The sequence below is a fragment of the Notamacropus eugenii genome, chromosome 3, assembly GCF_028372415.1.
Source record: "Notamacropus eugenii isolate mMacEug1 chromosome 3, mMacEug1.pri_v2, whole genome shotgun sequence".
Classification (NCBI taxonomy): Eukaryota; Metazoa; Chordata; class Mammalia; order Diprotodontia; family Macropodidae; genus Notamacropus; species Notamacropus eugenii.
In genome coordinates, this window is record NC_092874.1 from 195,072,908 (window position 1) to 195,097,312 (window position 24,405).

At 46.4% G+C, this 24,405-nt stretch overlaps 3 protein-coding genes across 10 annotated transcripts in view; all 3 read left to right on the forward strand.

Annotated features, from left to right (window-relative positions):
• The first annotated feature begins 594 nt into the window (after nt 1-594).
• On the forward strand, nt 595-7,186 carry PTMS (parathymosin). The gene is made up of 7 exons (XM_072650561.1): nt 595-615; nt 1,647-1,814; nt 1,971-2,726; nt 5,969-6,040; nt 6,186-6,264; nt 6,440-6,501; nt 6,633-7,186. The coding sequence occupies exons 1-7, from the start codon at nt 595-597 to the stop codon at nt 6,681-6,683; spliced, it is 1,209 nt and encodes a 402-aa protein (XP_072506662.1). The 3' UTR covers nt 6,684-7,186.
• Nucleotides 7,187-9,230: 2,044 nt separating this feature from the next.
• LAG3 (lymphocyte activating 3) lies at nt 9,231-16,011 on the forward strand. 7 transcript variants are annotated; one of them, XM_072653810.1, is made up of 8 exons: nt 9,255-9,380; nt 9,927-10,086; nt 10,703-10,938; nt 11,557-11,814; nt 12,455-12,733; nt 14,916-15,158; nt 15,360-15,493; nt 15,801-16,011. In XM_072653810.1, exons 1-8 carry the CDS (start codon nt 9,350-9,352, stop codon nt 15,897-15,899), a joined length of 1,440 nt encoding a protein of 479 aa, XP_072509911.1. In that variant the 5' UTR covers nt 9,255-9,349; the 3' UTR covers nt 15,900-16,011. The 7 variants fall into 7 exon arrangements, with proteins under 7 accessions (XP_072509914.1, XP_072509911.1, XP_072509910.1 ...); XM_072653809.1 differs by having other exon boundaries at nt 9,304-9,739; XM_072653808.1 differs by having other exon boundaries at nt 9,352-9,739; nt 9,912-10,086.
• Nucleotides 16,012-19,107: 3,096 nt separating this feature from the next.
• Nucleotides 19,108-24,405, forward strand: part of CD4 (CD4 molecule) — a 62,024-nt gene continuing 56,726 nt past the window's right edge. For both annotated transcript variants that reach the window (XM_072653816.1, XM_072653817.1), the window contains exon 1: nt 19,108-19,209. The gene's annotated coding sequence lies outside the window, so the exon portion shown is untranslated. The remainder of the gene's footprint in view (nt 19,210-24,405) is intronic.

Consider the following 24,405-nt stretch of genomic DNA (forward strand, 5'->3'; position numbering starts at 1 on the left):
GTAATTGGGGGCCAAAGCCCCCAAGGGGTTGGAGTGGAGGGGGAGGGGGACTGGCCCCGCTCACATACCCATATAAGGCAGGGCAAGCGGATGGGTACTGGGATTGGCTGATTCAAATGAGCATTCCACCTGGCAACAGTCTCCCCATTGGCTCTTGGGAAAAATTGGAAGAAGGTGGATGGAGGGCGGTGGAAGGTGGTGGGAGGGCGGGGGGCGGGAGAGATAGGGTGGAGGTGACCAGAGTGTGTGGCGGGGTGGTTACCCGGGCAACCGGGGTAAGAACCCAGCAGGGTGTCCGAGACAGCAGGCGGGGCTAGGAGGCGGGGAACGGGGACGGGAGGCGGGCCGCCGGAGGGAGAGGAAGGGAGACTGACAGGGAGAGGGTGAGAGAAGCTGGGAGACAAGGAGAAGACAGGCAGTGATGGATTCAGGGAGAGAAGGAAAGAGGGAAAGAGAAACATGGTGAGAATAGGAAGAAATCAAGAGAAAAGACTGAGAAAGGCTTAGAAGGAAGAAGGACGGAGACAGAGACAGACAGACAGGCATCCTGGGGTCCAAGAACGATCAGAGGAGGCTGGAGTCACGGAGGAAAAGATGGAGAAGGGGCACCCAAAGGTGACATGAGGCAGGAAGGGGCTGGACAGAGACCCGAGGATGATTTATTTCCATACTCAATAAATATTAATGATGAGTATTAATATTTATTAGAATTAATAATAGAGTGGGCATGAATAATTATAATAATATTAGGAGGGTTATTCAAGTGAAAATGATAAAGAAAAAATGATGAGGAAAATAACGGTAGAAAAATAGAAGGATAAACAAACATAAAACTTCCTTCCCTAAACCCCAGTTCGTGAACCTCTCCTCCCCTCTCTAAGCATCTCCCCCATCAGCTTCTCCCACCTCAATTGCTCAGAAAGCTTGAGCTTGAGCAAACTTTCCTCGTCCAAGACAGACTGATGAGACTAGGCATAAGGTGAAGGGAGGAGAATGGTTGGAATTAGAACCCAAGAACTACAGAGGAGTGAAGGAGTCAAGAAAAGTCAGAGAACGGACGAGGGAAAGAGAATATCTTGTTAAGAAGGCAGAGAGGAAGGAGAGATATTTGGACAGAGAAACTTTGGAGAGGCACATTTTATCCAATGAGATATTTATTTGGGAAGAGCTTGTACAGTGCTTGCACATAAGAGGCACTTAATAAAGAGGTATCTGTCTTCCCCTAGAAGTGGGGGAGAAGGGAAGAAAAAGTAAGAAAGAAATTAAGCAGAATGGGGGGAAATAGCTGAAACCGAGAAGGTCCAGTTCATAAGACAGAAGGCAGACAAGAAAGGCAAAAACGGGTAAAGAATTTAAAGAATCGGGGGGAGAGGGAGGTAGAACAGGGAACAGGATGACAGACATGGTCAGGAGATGAAATGGAGGTAAAAGTCAAGTTTTAAGGGGACATAGGGAAAACATGACGATCAGAGAGTGACTTGGGGGTGCGGGGGCAACAGAACAGGTGAGTACAAAGAAGTAGACAAAGAGGACGGACGTGAGAGGAGGTGGGAGAGAGCCCCTGCTCCTGCAGAAGCAGCTCCGGGCGAAGTAAACAGGGCAGGCTCACCAGCTCCAGTCACTCTTTCCCTCTCTCCATCCCCCAGTCCCGAGGCAATGGGGAGAGGAGGCCAGGCTCGGAAGTGAAGTTCGGCAGCAGCTTTGTGCTCCTGCCCTGTGCCCAGGCCTTTGGTCCCTTGCCACGGCAGCCGAACACTTGCCTTCCCTACTGCCTCACCTGCCCCCACCCCCTTGGCTCCCGAGGCCTGTCTCTTGTAAAGCTTTTTGGGTGCAAATAATGACAGCTCACGGATGAATGCGAGCCCTTCAAGCGCTTTACACGTACGCTCTCATTGGATAATGTATTTATTTGAATACTTGTTCAAATGATTGAAACTGTTTTAATCATAAATGTATTTGAAATCTGAGAGCCGTGGCATCCTCCGGCCTTCTGTCCGGGCCCATGCCCAAAGAAGTGCCTCGGAGATCCCGGTCCGGAATCTGGAGGGCGCCCACCTAGCCAGAGCCCCACCCCTCGCCGCTCCGCTCGCGTCGCTCCTTCCCCCGGGCTCCAGGGTCGGCCTCCGCTCGCTCTCCCACTCCCCTCGGCCTTCCGTCTCCGCTCCCGGCTTCGTCTCTCCGGCCCGTCGGTCCCTCTGCCCTCTCCTCCGCCCCTCATTGCCACCCTCCTGTCCCCACCTCTGCAGCCTCCTCTTTCATCTCCCTCCCCTCCCCTTGCCTTTCCTAGCCTCGCCTTCCCCGTCCTCCCCTCTCCTCCCAGCTCCCGCCTGCCCCACCCCTGGGAAGCCCCTCCCGTCGGGCAGCGCCGCCTTATAAGCGGGTTCCCTGGCCGTGGGCGGCAGCGGCTGGTCGGCGGCGGCTCTGCTGGTGCGGGGGCGACGAGCCCGGGGACCTGGGGACCGAAAGCCGCGCACCTGCGGGCTGAAGGCAGCGGCGCTCCCGGCGGCTCTCCGCTGCAGACCCTCCCCCGCCCCACCCGCTCCCCGGCCTCGATCGGGGGGTCGCAGCTTGCGGAGCGCGCAGTCGCCGCCACCGGACTGCCCCCCACCCCCAGCTGTCCAGGGGCTCCCTCCTCCCGGGATCCGGGACCCCGGCTCCCTGCCCGCCCCGGCCCCGGCACCATGTCGGAGAAGAGCGTGGAGACAGCGCCTGAGCTCAGCGCCAAGGTACGGGGGGCGCGGGGAGCAGAGCCCCGTGCGCTCGGGGCCCGCGGACCCGCTGCCTCCGGGCACCGCGCCGCCCTCGCCCTCGCCCCTCGCGCCTTCCCCGGCTCCCCCGGGCTCCCTAGCCCTTCTGGGTTGTGCCACGGGCACCCTCCCCCGCCGCCCGCTCGGGAGCCAGGCGCTCCCTACCCCGGCTCCCCTGAGCTCGCGCCAGCGCCCTCTAGCTTCCCCGTGCGCCCCGCGGCGACTCCTCCGCTGCCCAGGACCCCGGGGTCCTCCCGCGTGTGCCCGCCGGCCCCTCCTTGACCTGGGCACTTTCCCCTCGGTGCCCCTGGCTGCCTGCTCACTTTCCTTTCGCCTCGCGCCCGACTTCTTAGCCTCTACCTTCTCCGTGCCCCCGTCCCCTGCCTCCCGGTAAGCGGTTTGAGATCCCCGGCTGGAACCGGAGCCCCGAGGGGCTGCCTTTCCTCCTCCGCCCCGACCCCCCTCTCCCTTCCCTCCGGGGTCCGAGCCGCCGTCGGCCCATCTTCCGTCTCCCCTCCCTTCCATTTGTTTCCCTCCGCCGGCCCTTAGCTTTCTCTTCTCGTCATCCACCCCGTCCCCGTGCCCAAAGGTGGTGGCCACCTCGGGCGAAAAGGGAAGAAGGAGGGAGAGGTGCCACTGGGCACGCCATCCCTGTGCCCCTGCCCTGCATTCCGTCACAACTTCCTCTTTGCTGGTGTTCCTTTCCTTCTCTCATCCGAGCTTGCCGAGTCCCGTCCGAGGACCGATTTGGAAATTAATGGGGCCAAGGTTTAGAGGCTGGGAGCCAAGAGCCGGGGACCTGGGAGCCCGAAGAGCTAGCTGGGGGTGGAGGCCTCCCTGAGGCTTGGCAAAGAAAAGGAGGCTGAACCAATGGGATTAAAGACAGTGGGGGAGGGAGGGAAGAGCGTGTGTTCCTGTCCTTGGTCTCCTAGACTGCCAGGCTTGGAAGCATGTATGTTCATGGGAGGCCAACAGAGCGTACTAGGTGTGATGGCATGTGACCGAGCTAGGTGGTGTTCTGTGGGCAGCTGGCCGAGGGTCGGTGTACCGCAGCGCCGGGGCTTGTGGGTCCGAGCCGCTCAGGACGCAGGGAAGTCGGCTCGGTGCAGGCGAAAGAACTCCCAAGTAGCAATCCGACCTGAGCTCCGCTCCCGTCTCCTCTCGCTACCCAGCTGGGTGACCTTGGCCAAGCTGCTTCTCCTCTCGGAGCCTCAGTTTCCCTTGCAAATGAAGAACTTGCAGGAGCTCCAAGCAGCGTTCCGAGCTGTGGATCTGTGATTCTAGAGCCATGATGGGGCTGGGGGCGGGGGAGCAGGAGAAGAGGTCATGAATGCACAGTCTTTGTCTCTGCATATCGTGCGGAGATGTCCAAACACCAGGCCATGTGTCTCTGTGTATAGTATAGCTTGGGTACTTCTCTTTGGTTCTGTGTGTGTATTTCAATCAGTGTCTGTCTGTGTCAGTGTTTGGGTAGAAGTGTGTAAATGAGGCCAGAGAATGCTTGGCACGGAGAAAGCCTAGTAGCACTAGGGCCTTGTACCCCTCTTGGGGGAGGAAGAAAAAAACCAGGGACAGACAGTGACCAAGCCAGGCAGGGTTGACAGGAGGAGAGGACTCAGCCCCCTGGACTTTGACCTCCCTGGCACTTTGTCCCTCTCTCCCCCTTCCTTCCTCCCTTATCTCCCCTGACCCAGATGGGAAACTCAGACCATAGCTTAAAGAGACATGAAGCCTCCTAGTGAGATAGGAAAGAGCCTGGACCAGAATCTCAGCTTTCTGACCCTCAGATGAGAGACCATCCCTGTCCCCAGAGGTGGAAGACATGACCTACAGACCATGTGGCTGGGAAATGGGGGTAGAGAAGCAGGATGTTAGGGGAGCCAGACTACAAGAGAGGAGAGTAGGTGCTTCCTCATGGAGAGGGGAAGAGAGGCTCTATAGACCAATCAGATGTAACACCCTCACTAGCCCCCCTCCCTTCTAATCTTCCTTCGGAATGGGGACATAGAGAGTGACCTACTCCTAGACAGAATTAAGTAAACATGTGTGGAATCTGAGGCACACAGTGTTGCACAGTGACAGCAGAACTGATCGCACAGAAAATTAAAGGGATACGATAAATACCCTCAGTGTTAGGGGGAGGGAGAGGGAGGTTTGAATCTTAATGAGTATTCGTTCCTACTCTCCTCCTGATAGGAGCGGCCCACAGGGGACTTGGAAGTGGGGATGGAGTAAGGAGAGTGCTGAGCCAACCTTAGGGGCTGGAGGAGTGAGCCTAAGTCAGGCTCCCTCCCACCCCCATCTGCATTCTCAGACCACCCCAGACTTGTTTTCTGGCCTTGGGCCATAAGCTACCTATCTTTTTTATGGCGCCTCCGTCTTCTCTCCATTCTAGTCTTCTTTCTCTTTTCCCCCCTGGTACCCATCCCCCACCTGACCTTCTACCCTAGCCAGAGCTGCTCCCAGCCCCAAGAACTTTGCAGAAGGAAGGAGAGCCTGGTGTCAAGGGAAGGCACTTGACCTTGTGACCCACTTTGGGACCTAGTAGAGGAAGAGTTGATGGCTGAGGAGGGAGTGGAGTGCTGCTTCTGTTGGGGTGGAATGTCTGGCAGAGAACCCAGCATGACACAGAGACAGAGACCAAGAGAGACAAAGGAGGAGACCAAAGGGGAGAGAAACCGGAGGAGGCTGGGGGCGGGGGGGGGGGGGGGGGGGGGGAGTGATCCTCAAGAGAAAACATGCAGATAGAGGCCCCAGAGGTAGACAAAAGGCAGAGGGGTGGGCAGTGGGAAGGGGCCAGGCGGAGGAGGGGGAGGGACACTAGGAGGGGGTGGGGCATTAAGGGCCAGAGCAGATGGAAGGGATTTGCTTTGCTGAGCTGAGCTTTTCAGCCACTCAAAGTGGGGGGAGGGGGGGCAGAGAAGGGGGTGTTCAGAGAGGTAGGAATCAGCAAGTCACCAAGGTGATGATCTTCTTACTTTTCCGATCCCTTCTCCATACGAAGCCTACAGGGAGCAGTTCATCTAGAGTAAAACTTGGCACCTTTCCTGTCCCACATGAAGAGGCATTTGGTGCTCTGTCACACTGTCCTAAAGCCCTCCCATCTTTCAGGGTGCTGTTTGAGGGTGGGGACAAGGGGAGAACAGGACAGTGACATAAAGGCACTTCACTCTTTGGTCAGTATGGTGACCAAACAGATGACCTGTTTGTTCCTTCCACAGGACCTGAAGGAAAAGAAAGAAAAAGTAGAGGAGAAAACTAATCGAAAAGAGAGGAAGAAGGACGTGGTAGAGGTACAGAGGGGAAGAGAGGGCAATGAACCATGATGAGCCCTAACATCCCTGGGGATCTCTAGCCTGAGATTCCCTTCCCTTCCCCATGGGACTAATCTATTGGGTGCATGGCCAGACCTACCTGATGCTGTTTTCTGGTCCTCAGGAGGAGGAGAATGGAGCAGAGGAGGAGGAGGAGGAGACTGCAGAGGATGGAGAAGATGATGATGAGGGTGAGGAGGAAGGTGAGGTCAGAGTGTCAGGGATGATGGGAAACTATGGAAGTCAAATCAAGTCAGAGCAGAAGAATCGAAGCAAGGGTCAGTGGTCTCTGGAGATGACCTGTGATCTCTGGAGATGACCTGTGGTCTCTGGAGATGACCTCTGCTCCTCCACAGTGACCAATTTCTGGCTTCACAGATGAGGAAGAGGAGGAGGATGATGACGAAGGGCCCGCACTGAAGAGAGCTGCTGAGGATGAGGTTGGAGCTGGGTCCGGGGACTGGAGGGGATGTCAGGGGGGAACTTCTCTGGAGTGTGGGGCAGAGCTGGGACTAGAAGCAGATCCTGCTTCTGTTTTGCATTTATGTAGATCGTCTTTCCCTCTCTGCAGGATGATGCCGATCCCAAAAGGCAGAAGACAGAAAACGGGGCATCAGTGTGAGCCTCAGCCTTCTGGGCTGAGGGTGGGGAGGACCCCGTGGGGCCTGAAAGTGAGATGGGGAGGGATAAGTGCAGCGGCCTTTCGCCTGGCTCCCTGTTCTGGATTCCTCCCCAGAGCTGTCTCCCTCCTGCTCTCCCCAGCCTTCTTATACTGTTCCCTCTCCACATACCCAATTTTGACCTCTCCATTCCTCCACCTCCTCCACTTTCCCTCTTCCTGAGCTGATCCCCAGACTACTCTTCTTTTCCATGTCCTCATATCTCCTCCCATCCCCAAGTTGATTCTTCAAAATCCAATTCTCCCCCCTTTCCACATTCCTCATTCCTAAATTTCCCCTTCTGCCTTCTCTTCAACTCTCCCTGCCTGATCCCTGGATCTCCCTCAGATTCCCCACCCCCTCACAGCACCAGGCTGGGGTTGGGGCTGAGCCCCACAGCTGCCCCCTCTCCCCTTTATCCTTTTTGTATAATTTAATAAAGAAATGGTCGCGCTTCTGTTTTTAACCTGCCTCCTGCTTCCCCCGGCTGACCAGAGAGTGTGAGTGTGAGTGTGTGTGTGTCTGTATGTCTGTGTGTGCGTATGTGTCTGTGTGTCTGTATGCAGCTGTGTGTGTGTGTGTGTGTGTGTGCGTGTTGGAACAAAGATATAATTTCAGTCTTTTGGGGATCTTCTCTGCAGGACTATGAAATAACAATCCTCCTCTCCTTAATTCTCTCTCTCCCACCTAAAAGTTGTCCCTGCACTCAATGAACACGAGGCCCACCAAAGACAGGAGCTGGATATCCACAGTAGATTTGTAGGAAATCTTTTGTATATTGCTGTCTACCAAGTTTCCCATCCTTTCTTCCTCCATCTCCAGATCAAAGGAAGAAGCTGGGGCCAGGATAGGGACTGACACACCTGGGCCCTCTTCATTCTCTAAGAGGAAACAGATCTGAAGATTTCTTGGGCATGCCCTCTGCCCTCCCATGCCTTTTCCTCTTCTCCTTTCCTGCTTCCTGAATGCACCTGCACAGACATTGGCATACACGTTCACAAAGACATAATGCTGAATGGAGCATAAAGCTACTGAGACTGTGGCAATTTTGCTGACCTAGGCAAATATAAAAAGGCTTAAGACAGGAAACTCTGAGAGGAGAGGGGGAATCGTGTGCTTATTGCCACCGGGAAAAGGGCTGTGGGCAAGGAAGAGGGCTGCACACTGGGATCCTAAAGTTTAGGAACCTAATCCAACCTGCCCAAAGTTCTGCTGTCTTCCTCGGGAGCTATTCATCTCCCTAGAGACCGCGGTGCAGTGGAAAGATCCCTCCACTCCAAGTCCTAGCTTTTACTCACCTTCCAAAGCCTCGGTTTGCTCATGGATGAAATGAGGGTAATAGTACTTGCATTTAGAGCTTAGTGAGAGGGCAAATGAAGTAACATGTATGAAGTCCTTTGTAAACATAAACCTCTGCATGTGTGAATTACTATTTTATTATTAAAATTAATTATTAACATTTTCTCTATTGGAAAAGGGGGGGATTCCCCAGCCTAGGTTTATGCCTCCTCTGGGCTGGTGTGTGTGTATGTGTGTGTGCACACACGTGCACGCATGCACATACACCTTTTGTCTGTCTTGGATTGGGGGAAAAAAGTAGAAAAAATAATTGAGAAGGCTTCCTCTTTGCTCTTTAAAGACCCCTTCTGTCTTTCCTTTGAAATTGATCTTTTCTTGTCTCTCCCTCTTTCTCTTACTCTTTTCCTCTGCATCTGTTTCTCACCATTTTTCTGTCTCATTACATCTCCTTCCTCCTCTCCTTGGTTCAGGACCAGCTTGGGTTGAAACCTGAGGCATTAGGAGGGGTGGCTGAAGAGGCATTTTTGACTCATCGGGCTTCATCTTTCTATTCAGCCTTTCCTTACGTCACTGGCCTCTACTAGCACCAGGTATTGACCAGAGCCCCAGACTTGGAGGCAGAGGATATGGATTTGAATTCCAGCTGTTTCTTGCTACTACTTATTTTAGGCAAGGCACTTAAATTCTCTGTGCTTCCTTTTTCTCATTTATAAAATAGAAAGGTCAGACCAGGGAATTTCTTCAGATCCTTACCCGATCTAAATACTGTGATCTTAGCAGGAGAACAAGTGGGCAGGGGTAGGCTTTCATGGGTAACTCTATCTTCCTGTGGGGTTGTAGGATTGTTTCCCAATTTGTCCTGTTCCCTGGAAACATGGGGAGAAGTGACATTTATTTACAAGTCAGAGAATTAAGTCTTGGAGAATTCCTAGGTAGGGATGGGAGAGATAGAAATAGATGAAGAGGCAAGAGGTGTGAAGAAAAGGGATGGTAATCAAGGAAGGGTCTTTACTTGGGAGTGAATCAATTGTGCAGTTCATTAGCAAGTATTTATTAAGTACCTACTATGTGTCAGGCATTGTTCTAGGCACTAGAGATGTATGTGCAAAGAGCAAAACAATCCCTTCTCTAAAGGCAGTTACTTTCTACTGGGGAAAAGTGTAGATGATGGACAGGTTTGGAATGCCTTTGGGTGGGGGAGTGAAGGGCAGAGAGAAACCTTGGGGTTAGGGAGGGAGGAGAACCCAGGACAGAAAGAAGTAAACAAGGGGAGAATTACAGTAGGGGCGGGGATTGGTGCTGCTGGGAATCAGCCCCCTCACACTTTCCGATGCGAATCGAAACAGTGAGCCCCAGAGGTGGTAAGGAGGGGGGCAATACAGAGGGGAAGTGGGGACCGTGGGGGAGAAAGAGGAGGTATCATTGCTACTAAGAAGACAGGACATCAGAGAAGTATTCTGTCCCTGTATTACCCTCTCCCTTTTGTTCTTTGGCCTTTATTCCTTCAACCTTCTCTGAATTCTGCTCACCTGGTTTCTCTCTCCATTCCTGCTTTTTACCTCTATATTCTGCCACCTGGTCTCTTTCTCCCTACACCTCCCTCCCATCATCTCTAGCCTGTTCTTCCCTGGAGGGCTCTAGTCAGTCCTCCTTGGAGGAGAAATGCTGTGGGAGGTGAGATCTCTAGTCCAACTGCTGCTAGTGCTGCTGGTTGCCAGAGGTAAGCCATGGAGACGGGCTGGTTTCTGTGTACCTGGGATAGGGTGGATGGATTCTCTAGAAGATTCCTTGGAGATTGCCGTATCTTTGAGTGGGCTGTCTTAGAGTTTTCCTCAGGAAGATTCACCTGGAATTCTGAGCCACTCTCCGCAGTTTGACCTCCTTTTCCCCAGCCTCTCTTTCTATAGCAGGGACTCAAGTATCTAGGAAAGAAGTCCAGGTGGTATGGGCCAAAGAGGGTTTCCCTGTTCGGCTCCCCTGCATCCTCTCAAGCACCAGCCAAAACCTCCCTACAAGGCCTGCCTTTCTTTGGAAGGTGACTGTCATCTGGCAGCGCTGGCAGGACAGGTACGGACCAAATGTCCAACTCAATTCAAAATGTAGTGATACCTCTTTCCACCTCAAATCACTCCTCTCATCCCTATCCATCACAGTTTATTACTGTTTCTAGGTCCCTTGTGCTGCTCCCCAAACTTCTCTCTCACCTAGAGCACCCTTCAACTTCTCCCTCTTCACTCTTGCCTGTTTTTAATCCGTCCTCCCCTCTGAGATGTTCTGGCTTGCCTAGCCTTTGTTTCTACGATTCCCCATCTCCTCAGGACACGGGCTTCTGCCATTGCTTTCTGTTCCTTGACAATATAATCTCTACTCTTAGAGGGTCTCCTGGTTCCCTCTCGCTCTCCCCCTTCCCCCATACTGCAATGCAAAGAGAACTGTGTGGTCGTTGTGACATTTCCCTTTTGCATTTTAGTTTTCTCATCTATGAAATGAGAGAAATGATCTAGATTATCTTTAAGGGATCCCAGCTCTGAGCTTCTGTGAATTCTTCCTCTCTCTGCTCTTCCTGTCCCCTCAACTCCCAGCCTCATCCTTGTCTCTACAATTTAGGTGTCATCTCTGCTGTCTCATACCAGACAATTGATCTTTTTCTTCCTTGCTCCTCTCTCCTTTTCCTTTTCCACAGGATCCCCCAAGCCAGGTGGCACACAGTGTTCAGGGTGGGGCCAGGTGGTTTGCGGAGTGTTAGGCTTCCCCCACAGCCCAGGCTGCAGCTTGGAGGGCTCAGCCTCCACCAGGGAGATTTTTCACTCTGGCTCCGCCCAGCCTGGCTCACAGATGCTGGGGAGTACAGAGCCCGGGTCCACTTTGAACATGGTGATTTGAGATGTCACCTCTGCCTCCGCTTTGGCCAAGCCTCTGGTAGGTGAAGGGGAGGCAATGAGCTGGGGAAGCTGGGGCCAGGAAAAGAGTAATCAAGAGGTGATAACCTCAATTTCCTTACCTTAAAATTGGACCAGATGATTTCCCAAGACTAACTAACTCGAAATTCAACAGAGCCTATGGGGAGCCTTCTCTGTTAGCATCACTTCTCCCCACCCCCACTCTGCCAACCTTGCAACCACATCATAGCCCCAGAAATATTCTGGGGGAGAGGAAGAAGAGGGTGGGGTCAAGGGTGAGCTAAATTAAGAGAAGAGTGGTGGAGATAGAGTGTCATTATCCTCTCTACTCAGAGTGAGCATGAGGGATTTGACTCCTCACCAGAACAAGGGACAAGAATATGATTCATTCATCCCTTGTAGCAGGAGGCAAGGGACGGGAGGATCCTAGAGGTGGGCTTGGAGAGTGGAGTGGGTAAGAAATAGGATTTAATTCACTCACCAGATACTAATTAAACATCTGCTATGTGCAAGGACACAGTGCTAGGTGCTGGCTGGGTGGTTCAGAGCAGGAGACTAAGGCTTTGCCATCAAGGAATTTACAGGGTAATTGTGGAAATATACTGGGAGTGATAATATCTTCTCTCCCTCCTTACAGTGACTGCCAGTCCTCCTGGGCCTGTTGTGACCTCAGGTCTGGTCCTTCTGAACTGTTCTTTCGACCGTCCAGACCTCCCGAAAGCTGTGCTCTGGTCTCGAGGCCGGATACCCATAATCCCATCTTCCCAGCATTTTCCAGTTGGGAATCTCCTCTTCTTGTCCCATGTCACTCCCTCAGATGCTGGGCCTTGGGACTGCTGTGTTATCTACCCAGACGGATTCAATGTCTCCATTACCCACCACCTTATTGTCCTGGGTAACTTATAGCCTCCTTTTCCCTCCTCTTCCTGTTCCCTTTTCCCACCATAACCTTCCTTTTTCTTTTATTATCTTCCTCCTCCTTTATGCCTATTGGTGACAAAACCAGCTTCTCCCACTCCCTGGACTCATCCCTCCAGACTTATTTGCATCATCCTTTCCTGGCCTTAGGAAACCTCCTCCTGGCTCCCCTCTCCTCCTCCATGAGCCTTCTCCTTTGTAATTATGATCCCCTGAGTCCCACTCCTCTGGCAAATGTTTTCATCCTTTTCTTCACCCAATAAGAAGCCAGAACTGGTTGAGGGTTCCCAGAAGCTTCTCCTTGTAGCCTTCAGCTCCTCCTACTTCCTGCTCCATCTTTCTCCCTCCTTTTTATTACCAGCTCAGCTGCCAGACTTCTCAGTACTGGCATCCCCCTATGCTGACTAGATCCCGTCTCCCCTCTCTGGAGGCACGAAGGTCTTTTCTTCCATAACTTCTGACTGGGAGAGCCTTCTCTCTCATCTCATCCCTCCATATCTTTTCTTCAAGGCCAGCCTTCACATACATATACCTCTGCATACCCTCCCCCGTGTCTTTCTCCTGCCTTTCCTAGTTCCTGTTGTTGGTCTTTGAACTGGATTCTGCCCTCTTTCTAGGTCTGGAGCCCCTAACCCAGGAGACAGTGTATGTGGGAGAAGGATCAAAGGTGGAACTTCCTTGCCATCTCAGTCCTGCTCCAGGAACGATGCCAGGGCTAATTGCCCAGTGGACCTTACCTTGGGGCAGAGGCAGCTGCCTTGTGTCAGGAGATGACAAAAGCAGCTTTGCCCTGAGGCTGGACAATGTGAGCAGAGCCCAAGCAGGGACATACAACTGCAGCCTCAGTTTTCAAGGGCATCAGCTCAGTGCAGTGGTCACCTTAGCTGTCATTACAGGTCAGAGAACAAGGAAGAGGCTGGGTATGGTTCTGGAAGTTAGAGAAGAAAGGGCAGTAGACAAGAGAGTCAATAATAAATAGATTTAATAATAAATAGTCATGGAAAGTCAGGTTGCTGGACAGTGTTCAGGGGCTCAGGTAACTTCTGCTTACTTCCCCACCCCTTATAAAGTACAAAAAGCATTAGCTGCCCCATAGACCTTTGGAAAAATCTCCTCTTACCTGCTAGGTGATTCTCTCAGTCTCTGGCTAGGGAAGAACTTTAAGAATTTCTAGAAGTAAGATTTGGAGGTTGCAAGGAAGTAGGGGGTGGGTAGTAAAGGCTAGACTGATTTCCTGAGGGAGGTGGAATATATTCTGTAAACCTTCTCTTTATGAGGATCTATGTCAGGATGAACTATCTGTGAAAGAATAACAACTTTCTATATTGATCCAGTGATCTTTGATAAGATCACAGTACTCCACAGTCTCCATTCCAAAAAGTATAAAGTTTGGGGGAATACTAATTAAGAAAAAAAGAAAGGAAAAACCCTAGGATTACATGGAAGTTTTTCCTGTGTTAAATATTCCTGGATCTGACCACCCTTAGTAGCTTGAACACCTTCTGTACTTTCAGCAAGACCCCTTCCTCTTCCCACCTTTATTATGCTTTGTTCTGCATATCTGGCTGTCCCTGGACCAAGGCCTAGCTGGAATGTCTGTTAAGATTTGAGAAAAGGATAGAGGGAGGGAAGGAACAAGCACTTATTAAGCACCTATTATGTACCAGGCACTGTGCTACTAATTGCTTTATAAATATTATCTCATTTAATTTTCACAACCCTAGGGGCTAGGCACTGTTATTTTCTCCCTTTTTTTGAGGAACCTGAGATAGACAGTAGTTAACTGACTTGCCCAGGGTCACACAGTCAATAAGTAAGTATCTGAGACTGGATTTGAATTTAGGTCTTCCCACCTCCAGGCCCAGTGCTCTAACTACTACACCACCTAGCTACAGCATTCAACTTGAAGTGTCTGGGTTTTTATTCATAGAAAAAAGAACAATCAGGGTGCTGAAAAGTTATTCTGACCGGTAACAATTGGCAAACACTAAAAATTCTGCTTTCAAACTATGGAAGTTTGAAGCCAGGAGACTGGGCTAGCATTTTTGGCCTGGACAGTTGCTCAGACTCTTCCTTTCTCCCACGTTGCTCCAAGAGGACTTGGCTACACTCTACTTTTCCAGGGAAGAATCACTGACAACTGCCCTCTTCCTGTGTGATTATACGCTATAAATGCACATTGGCAGAATTTCCTTCATTCATCCATGTATTTGTTCATTCATTCATTCATTAATTGTCAGGAGTAACAAAAATTATTATGTAAGGATGATTATGCTTTGTAAGTGTCCACAAAAGAATCCTTTTTTTTTTAAAAAACTGTTTCTCACCAAAATTTGACAAGTAATAACATTTATGGGTTGAAACACTGTGCCATGGGGGACCCCAAAAAGTATTAGATGGTCCCTGCTCTCAAAGAAGTTGAATTCTATTTGAAGAGATGACATGTGTACTGAGAAGATACTTCAATAGTTAGAGGATATATAATTTATTAATGGGAGTGCTCCTGTCACTTCTAGAGCTCTCACACACCCTTCATCCTAGTAGATGGTCTTTGAGAATGACTGTGATTGATGATGAACATCTCCAAATGTTGCTGGGCTGGTCATTGAACAATAGACGGTTCATCACCAGCCATATTCTAACACTCTACTTGTGTGGCCTGCAAGAACTCAAGAGTATCTCCATGTCACGATGAGTAGGAGTTTAGCATAAACATGTTGTTGAGTGAAAACTAACAATACGAGGCATGATGAGTTATCTCTAGCCATGATGTCTCTTCTGATATTCAGTCTGGTATCAGTGGCTGCCTGATGGATATCTTGTTATTAACCTCAAACCTAGTATGCCTAAAAAATAGACTCATCTTTTTCCCCCAAACCAGTTTTCCAGCTAAACTTCCCTATTTCTGTAAATGTATCACTCTTTGGGCTCATCCAGACTCAAACCTTCCTCTTGCCCATCCGATCCTTGGGGTGTATAGGATAATTAGAAAGGGATGAGATTGAGGGACTGGGGCAAGGAAATGAGAATAGAATAAGGTCAGAATCCCCAAATGATCCTTCTTCCAATTTCCCACAGTGACAGCTAAATCCTTTGGATCTTCAAGTTCCAGAAAAGGGCTGCTTTGTGAAGTGACCCCAATGTTGAGGCAAGAGTATCTCCTGTGGACCACCTTGGATAATCAGACTCTGGAAAACCCACCAGGGCCCTGGTTGGAGGTGGGAGATGAGGAGCTAAAGGTTGACCAGTGGCAATGTCAAGTGTATCAAGGGATACAGCAACGTGGAGCTGTGGTTTACAACCTGGGGCTTCAGGGCACAGGTCTGAGACCCCAAATCCCATGGTACCCCAACCTCATCCTAGAAATCTTGACTCCCTCTTCCCGATTCCCTGAACTCTCATTTCTCCCTGCTCCTTCCCCAAATTCTATACTTTACTCAGCCTCTCCTGGCCGGTCCCTCCTCCAACTACCATAACCTCCTCGTCCTTTACTTTCTCCTCTCTCTGTGCCTTGTCTTCTAGGTGCCCAGCTCTCTGGGGGAAACCCCAAAGCCCTGAATGGAGGGAAACAGCTGCCTCTTTTTCTCAGCCTTGGCATTTTACTGCTCCTTTTCTCCGGGGTAGGAGCTGCTGTGTTTCGCTTACGACCAATCCAGGTAAACCCCGCCATGTGCTCTCAACTCCAGGAAAGGAGATCCACAGCCCACAGGACCATTCCGAAGATTCTCCCTCCTAAGAAAAGCCTCCCCACTGAGATCCTCTCCAAGAATCTTTCGCCCTCCCCCAAGATTACAAACCTTGCCCCGTGACCCTAGGGAAGGAGTGCATTCACAATTTTGCTGCTGAGGTTTAGGAGGGAAGGGCTGAGGAGGGCAGGGGTGGAGGGAATAACAAGGATGGGGGAAAGTCTAGTTCTGTCTGATGAGGAGAGTTGAGGTCAGTAACTTTCCTTTTCCCTCTAAGCTGCCCAGGAGGTTTTCTGCCCTGGAATGTGCAGCCCAAAGCTCTCATGGACAAAACAAGGCAGAAGAAATGGAGCCAGAGAACCAGTGTCAGGGTTAGAGCCTGAAGCATTAGCAGGAGTGGTCCTAAAGATGGGGCAGTCCTCTGAGAAGCAGCACCTTCCTTCCTCCAGACTTGCCTTCCACGTCAAATAAACTCCACTTTCTCAGCAGGATGGTCTGTGATTCCTCTGTAGCCTACGTCTCCTCTACCTTTTTGCTGCCCTGGGAGATCCTTCATACCCTCCCCCCCTCCCCCACAGTCTATCTGGCTCCTCATCAGCTTAATTGTGTTTCTGTAGTACTTGTAAAGTTTCACAAAGTTTTACTTTCCTCACAACTCTATGAGGTGGATGGTACAAATACGGAGGATGCTCAGAAAAATTCAGTGATTTACCTTTGGTTTCCCTCCCTCCCTTTTTCTGTTTCTGTCTCTATCTTCTTTGGTTTATCTGTTGCTGTCTCTTCCTCTAACATGGCTCAGCCTTTGTTCTGGGGCTCCAAACAACTTCCTAGTCCAACCCCTTTCACTTTCTTCCTAAACCCATGCCTCCCTAGTTTAAAACACTTGTGAATATGTGTTTTCTTTTTTCTTTATTATAAACTTGACAAAAACAAAAATGTATAAACATGTCCATATGCAAAGAACGGAAAAAAGAGGGTTGTATATGAAACTATGACTTAAAAAAATATATGTCTGACTTAAAAAAGTATGGGGGCAGCTAGGGGGCACAGTGGACAGAGCGCTGGGCCTGGAGTCAGTAAGACTCATCTTCCTGGGTTCAACTTTGACCTCAGCTACCCAGGGCAAACCACTTAACCCTGTTTGTCTCAGTTTCCCCATTTGTACAATGAGCTGGAGAAGGAAATGGCAAACCACTCCAGTATCTTTGCCGAGAAAACCCCAAATTGGGGTTCCATGGATCATGAAGATTTGGACATGACTGAAATGACTAACCCACAAATATATTAAATTTACCACCTTGTTACCAACATTTCCCCTGCTTGTCTGTTAACCATTCCGAATCTCCTTCTCCTTTCTTCTGGGTATTTTAAATTTCATTGATGAGCTTTTTTCTCCTTTTAAAATAAAAAAAAAAAAGTGATTCTACATGTATATGCATTCTGTCATTTACGTAGGACTATACAGTTTACAAAGTGTTGAAGAACACTTTCATTTCACTCCCGATAACCCTGGGGTAACATAGTATAGGTATGACCCCCAATTTTATTCTTTTTGACAATAAGGAAACAGGCTGAGAGATAAAGTGATTTGCCCATGGTCCTACAGTTAATAAAGCAGGCTATGAAAATAGTTCTCTTGTGTTTTCAAGTGAAGAACTTTTCTCTTTCTTTTAAAAATATTTTACCAATGACTTTTTTTTTTGTAGCACCATAGTCATAACCTCCCACATAGTTCCTACCTCTGACAACATTCCCTACCTGTAGCCCACTACCTCTCTACCAAGGGAAGAGAAACACACCTTATCATTGGTCTACAGTCTCCTTCCTGCATCACCATCCTGCCTTTCTGTACTTTCCTTCTCTTCCCTACCTTTCACTCCCCAAATGCAATGTGTCTGCTCCCTGTGTCCCATCTGCACGCATCACCTGTCCTAGGTTCCTAATTGCAGTATTGCCCCAGGATCTCCCCTCCTCCACTTGAATACACTGGATACACATCCCACACTAGGGAGAGGGAGAGAGACAGCACCAGGAGAGACGCCAGCTCATAACTTCTGGTAGCTTTTGTCCTGTGACTTTAGAGGAGGACACCTCCTTCCTCCTCCCTGAACACTTCCCCCACTCTCCCCATCCATTGTCCCAGGCATGAGAACATACTGCCACCCTGAGGCCAATCCACAAAACACAGACTGAAGGGAGGCCAGGGTGCATCCTCCAGCAACCACAACAGAGATAAAGCCCAGTGCAATCCACAATGAAAGCCAGCACATGTAGTCTGGTGTGCACAAGATGTATAGACCACCCAGCACCTTACATGCACCCATGCAGCACCCCTAATTAGTATGGGGCATGCAATGCAGCTCATCTTTTAATAGGCATTCCCTAGGAGTCTGGATCTGTGCCCAGTGCTCGGAGGAAAGGAAGAGATCAATGAATACAAAAAAAAGGCAGATCCCTGACCTTGGAGAGGTTATAATCCATCAAACAAGGTGGCTGCCACAAGTAATGTTTACATAATAGGTACAAACCTACCAATAGACAAGAACAAGAATGACTGTTTGGAGGGCTGATGCAACTCGGGCTACTGCATGAAGCCGTCACAGAGGTATACTTCATACATGTAACACATTATGACCTATCATACTAAGGATTTCATGTTCATGCACATGCAGTCCTGCAAATACAGCACCATCACCAGGGGACAGGAACATTATCCAACCAACATCTATTTGTACACAACACAATATATAGACCCCCTCCCCACCTGTACCTCTTCTACTGCCCGTACCTATTTGGCATATCTATATTTCAACTAGCAATGTGTGCAGAGCCCTGGACTTTGGCTACAGTGCAGAAGCCAAACTCTTCCAGGGAACTTTGACTCTTTGCAGGAGAAAACAAATTCAAGGCCTCTGTAAACACACAAAGTCACATGGGCTGCATATGCTCTAGCTGTAGCACCTTAGTCAAAGAAGTTGCTAATTGTGAATCACTTAGCATGTGCCTAGCACATATAAACACTGAATAAATGCATCCTTCCTAATCTCTCCAATTTATCCAGTGCTTTTGAAGATCTCTTAAGTGCTTTCCTCACTATGCCTTGGGAGGTAGGCAGGATAAATAATAAATCCCTAATTTACAGATGAGGTTACTGTGGATCAGAAGTAAAAGATTTCGTATAATCACACACTTAAATGTCAGAGAAGAAATTTGAATCCAAATCTCTTGACTTCCAATTTCGTCATCTATTTAGTACTTCACATTGTGGATGTTCGTGCATTTCCAAAGTCTTCTTGAGGACTTAGAGGTTCACAGGTGGCTTTAAGGCCTCAGGTTTCCCACCTCTGGAATAGACTATTGGATGGTGCAGACTGCGATGGCGTACATTTCAGTCTGGAGAGAACAGAACCCAGTGAGGAAAAGCCAAGATCAGTCTTGCAGAGGCAATATAGGCCTAGAAACAGAAAAAACAGTGACCTAGGAGCATTATAGACTTTGAGACCAGAGTAAGAAGAGGCTAGTTATCAAATTCTGGGGGAGTGGTTTTTCCTGTGTATTCTCTTGTTTGTGACCAGAACTGAGGTCCAGTTACAGATGCCACTCCCCCTCCCCACCTTTGTTCCCTTGCCACAATCTTCAGAGGAAGGCAGTTCTGATTTCCTGGATGCATCCATGGAATAGAGAAGGTAATTGGGAGGAATTTGGTGAAAGGGTTGCATAGAGGGCTATATGTTAAAATACTTTACACTTTTCATTTTTGCTATAATGAAAAAAATAGTGTCCACAATATGTTGAATACCTGTCTTGTTAATGTGAGGATACTGATGGACCCAATTTTATCTTCTATGGGAGAAAGTTGTAGCAGGAAGGAGTAGGAAAAGAGAAAACTCAAGCTGAATAAGGAGAAGGAAATATTGTAGGTGACATGGAAGGGTCTGAACTAGTGGAGAAGGTAAGAGGTTGAATTTAGGGATGAAAAATTAGGGGAAAATTGAGAAAAATTAAAAAAGATTCATTTCTAGGGTGAGATACTGGTTTAGGTTCTACTTTTGGGTGGAAAGAAGAGCAAGATGGAGGACAGTCAAGAAGGATATGAGGGATTAAGGGGAATAAAAAAGGATTAGAATCTCAAGAAGGAGAAGCAGAGTAAAGAAGGCTAGTGAGAGGAAGCATTTTTGCCTAGCTCACCCAGCACACTTTCTCCAAAAAAACCTAGAAAATGTTCCAGAACAAATTCTGATCAAGAAAACCAAGATAAAGTCACAGGGAGTCATTTTTTCCATCCTAGGGAAGTTGAGGGATTAAGTCAGATCTTGGGTGGAGAGGAGAGGCCATCAAGTTAAAGAGATGAATACAATTTTGGAAAAGTTAGATATGATAGATCTCCAGGGGACACTAAGTGGGAAAAGAAAATAGCAAAACTATTTCTTAGCTGTGTATGCTACCTTCATAAAACTTGACCTTGTAGTAGGTCATAAAAACCTCAAAATAAATACAGAAAAATTAAATGCATGCTTTTCTGACCACAATTCAATAAAACTTATATTCAATAAAAAGCCTTTGAAGCATGGATTAAAAAGTAATCAGAAACTAAATAACCTAATCCTAAAGAATGGATAGGTTGAAAAAAACAATAGTTATTAAAGATAATGACAACAATGAGACAACATTAGTAGAATGCAGCCAAATAAGTGCTTAGGGAAAATTTATATCTCTAAACTCTTGAAGCAATAAAAAATAGAAAGAAAAGATTAACAAATTGGGCATGCAACTAAAAAAATTAGAAAGTCAATAAATTAAAAATGTCCAATTAAACACCAAAATAGAATTCCTAAAAGTCAAAGGAGAGGTTAACAAAACTGAAAGTACAACCAATTGAATAAATAAAACGCGGAACTGCTTTTTTTTTTTTAACCACTGAAACAATGAAATAGATAATCATTGGCTAAGTTGATTTAAAAGAAGAAAGCCAAATTACCAGATGAAAAATTTAAAAAATGAATTGACAACCAATGAAGAAGAAATAAAAGCAACTATTAGGCACTATTTCACCCAAGTATATGTCAGTGAAACTGACAATCTAACTGAAACAGATGAATATTTACAAAAACATAAACTGTCTAGAATAACAATACGGAAACAGACTATGTAAATCTATCTTAGAAAAAGCAAATAAACAAGCCATAAATGAAAACCCTCGGGGGGAAAAAACCAATCCAGAGTCAGACAGATTTGCCAGTTAGTTCTACCAAACAGTTAAAAAATAATTAATCCCCATTACATAAACTGTTTGAAAAAATAGGTCAATCAGGAGTTCTACCAAATTTCTTCTATGGCTCAAATATAGTCTTGATACCCAAACTAGGGAGAGACAAAACAGAGAAAGAAGGCTATAGACCAATTTCCTTAATGAATATTGATACAAAAATTTTTAAATAAAGTTCTAGCAAGGAGACCACAAAATATCACAAAGATTTTACACTATGACCAGGCTGAATTTATACCAGGAATTCAAGGATGGTTCAATATTAGGAAAACTATAAGCACAATTGATCATATAATGCAGAAAGATGCAGAAAAGGCTTTTGGCAAGATACAACATTTATTCCTATTAAAAATACTAGAAAGTATAGGAATAAATGGAACTTTCCTTGAAAGTAAAATCTTTCTAAAACAAAGAGCAAGTATTATCTGTAATACAGATAAACTAGAAGTCTTTCCAGTAATATAGAGGTAAAACAAGGATGTCCATTCTACTCAACTCAATCTTGTACTAGAAATACTAGTTGTAACATGACTAGAAAAATAACTTGAAGGAATGAGCCTAGTCAAAGAGGAAAGAAAACTATCACTTTTTATAGGTGATATGATGGTTCACTTAGAGAGTACTAGAGATTCGACTAAAAAAAACTAATTGAAACAATTAATAACTTTGGCAGTGTTGGAGGATAGAAAATAAACCCACATAAATCATCTGTATTTCTGTATTTTACCAAAAAAACCTCTACAAGAAGAGATCAAAAGAGAAATTCCATTTAAAATAACTATGGATAGTATAAAGTACTTAGGACTCTACCTGCCAAGACACACAAAGGAACTATAAGAACACAATTACAAAATACTTCACACAAATAAAGACAGAACTAAACAATTAGAAAAGTGTTCATTGCTCATGCGTAGGCTGAGCCAATATAATTAAAGTGACAATGTTACCTAATTTGCTTATTCAGTTCCATACCAATCCAACTACCAAAAAATTACTTTGTAGGGCTAGAAAAATAATAATAAAGTTCATTTGAAGGAACAAAATGTCAAGAACATCAAGGGAGTCAATGGAAAAAAAAATAGGAAGGGGCTTAGCAGTACCAGATCTCAAACTATACTATAAAGCTGTAACTGCCCAAACAATTTGGTACTGGTTAAAAAATAAAGATGCTGACTAGTGGAACAGATTGGGTACACAATATTCAGAAGCAAATGATCATTTTAACTGATTGTTTGATAAATCCAAAGATCCCAGCTATTGGGGAAAGAATTAATTTTCAGGACTAGAAAAAATTCTTAACATTCTGACAAATAAAAGACAAAAAACTGTTGGGAAAACTGGACAGTAATCTGGCAGAAAGTAGGCATAGATCTACAAGTCATAGCATTGGTTTGTGTTTGACTGGTATCCAATATATCAAGATAAGCTCAAAAACGTGATTTAGACATAAAGGGTGACATCATAAGTAAATTAGTGGAGCATGTAAGAAATTACCTGTCAGACCTATGAACAGGGGAACAGATCATATAATCAAAGACAAGGAGGTTCACAGGAGGTAAAATGGATAATTGTGATTGCCTGAAATTAAAAAGTTTTGAAAAAACAAAAATAATACAATTAAAATGAGAAGGAAAGCAGGAAACTAGGGAAAACTGGTGTAGCAAGTTTCTCTGACAAAGGTCTCATTTTTAAAACACAAAGGGAATTGAGCAAAATTTATAAAAATAAACCATTTCCTAATTGATAAGTGATCAAATAATATGAGCAAGCACTTTTTAGAATAAGAAATCAGAGCTATCAATAGTCATATGACTCTAAATCACTAATAATTAGAAAAATGCATTTAAAATAATTATGAGGTACCACCTCATACCCATCAGACTGGCAAACATGATAGAAAAGGAAGATGATAAATTCTGGAGGGGATATGGAAAAATAGAGACACTAATGCACTATTGGTCCAACTGGTTCAACCATTCTAAAGAGCAATTTGGAACTATGCCCAAAACGCTAAAAAATTGTGCATATGTTTTGACTGGGCAATATCATTGCTAGATCTGTACCCAAAAAAGATGAAAGAAAAAGGGAAATGACCTATATGTACAAAAATATTTATAGCAGCTCTTTTTGCAATGGGCAATGATTTGGTAATTGAGGGAATGCCCATCAATTGGGTAATGTTTGAGCATGTCATGGTATGTGAATGTGATGGAATACTATTATATTGTAAGAGGAAGTTCTCTGCAAAACTTGAGAAGACTTGTATGAACTAATGAAAAGTGAAATGAGCAGAACCAGGAGAACAATTTATACAGTATCATTAATATTGTAAAGATAATAAATTTTCAAAACCTTATAGTTCTGGTCAATACAAAGACCAACCACAATTTCAAAGGACTCTTGATGGCACCTGCTCTCCACCTCCATATAGAAGCATTTTCTTCTCTTTATTTCTCTCTCTCTCTGTGTTTTTTTTTTTATGACTATTGCAGCAATTTGTTTTGTCTGACATATTTGTAATGGGTGTTGTTTTGTACTTGCCTTCTCAATGGGTGGGAAAGTGGATGGAGGAAAGGAGATAATTTGAAACTGAAAACAAAACAAATTGAATAAAAATACATAGAAAAGAATCTCCTGAAGGAAAAGGAGAAGACAGTTGGCAAGACAAAAGGAGTTGGGTTAGGAAAGTTAAGTAAAACAATTATAGCCTTAATCCAGTTGATTAAATGGAGTAAATTGGAAAAACAGAAAAGAAGCTGGTGCAAAGTTCATAGGGAGGTAAGTGAAACTGTGAAGCATTTGAAATTAAGAAAAAGAAATTGAATCAAGTTGTCAAGTTATTAAAAAGCAATAATTGGCTATAAAAGTTTTGACCTTTTGCTAAGGGGTGGAGTGTAAAACCCTACAAGTTCTTCAACAAAATAAGACAAAAGAAATCTCAACCACAATGGAGATGGTGGAAATTTTGCTGTGGCTTGAATTAAGATTTGTATCTTTGCTACAGCCAAGTGATTGACATCTGTGTTCCAAGAAGAATGATCTTTTCCTTGCAGGAAAAGATCTCTTCTCTTTCATGTTGTTGAAGAGAAGGAAGGGTTCCTAAAGGAGACAGAATTGAGGTTACAATGGGAAAAATAGGATCAGAGTTGAAAAAGGGGAAACCTTTACCCTTATCAGGATGACAGAGAATGGAAGAGTACTATGAAGGGGAGAAAGGGAATGAAAAGAATGATTATACAATTAGAGATAAAAAAATTTGAGACTCTTCCTGAAGGGGAGATAACTGGATGTTCTGAGGAGGATAAAGGTCCTTGTCCTCTCAAGAATGATAGAGTAGAATCATAAAAGCTGTCAGGGAATAGTCCCAGTAAGGGGTAGAAGAGAAGAGTAAAAGTAGTTGGTGACTCCCAGTTTGGGGATATTGAGGTAGCTTTTTGTTGATTTGATAACAACGATAGAAGTCTCATCTTCCTGGAGCCTGTATCCAAGACATTACAGAATGCCTTCCAAGATCTTCCAAAACTTCTGGTAATTCACATGGTCATAAGGAACACTTTCAGAAGGAACTTAAAAAGTTTTGCCAATGATTACGAAGACCTGGGTAAGACACTGAAGT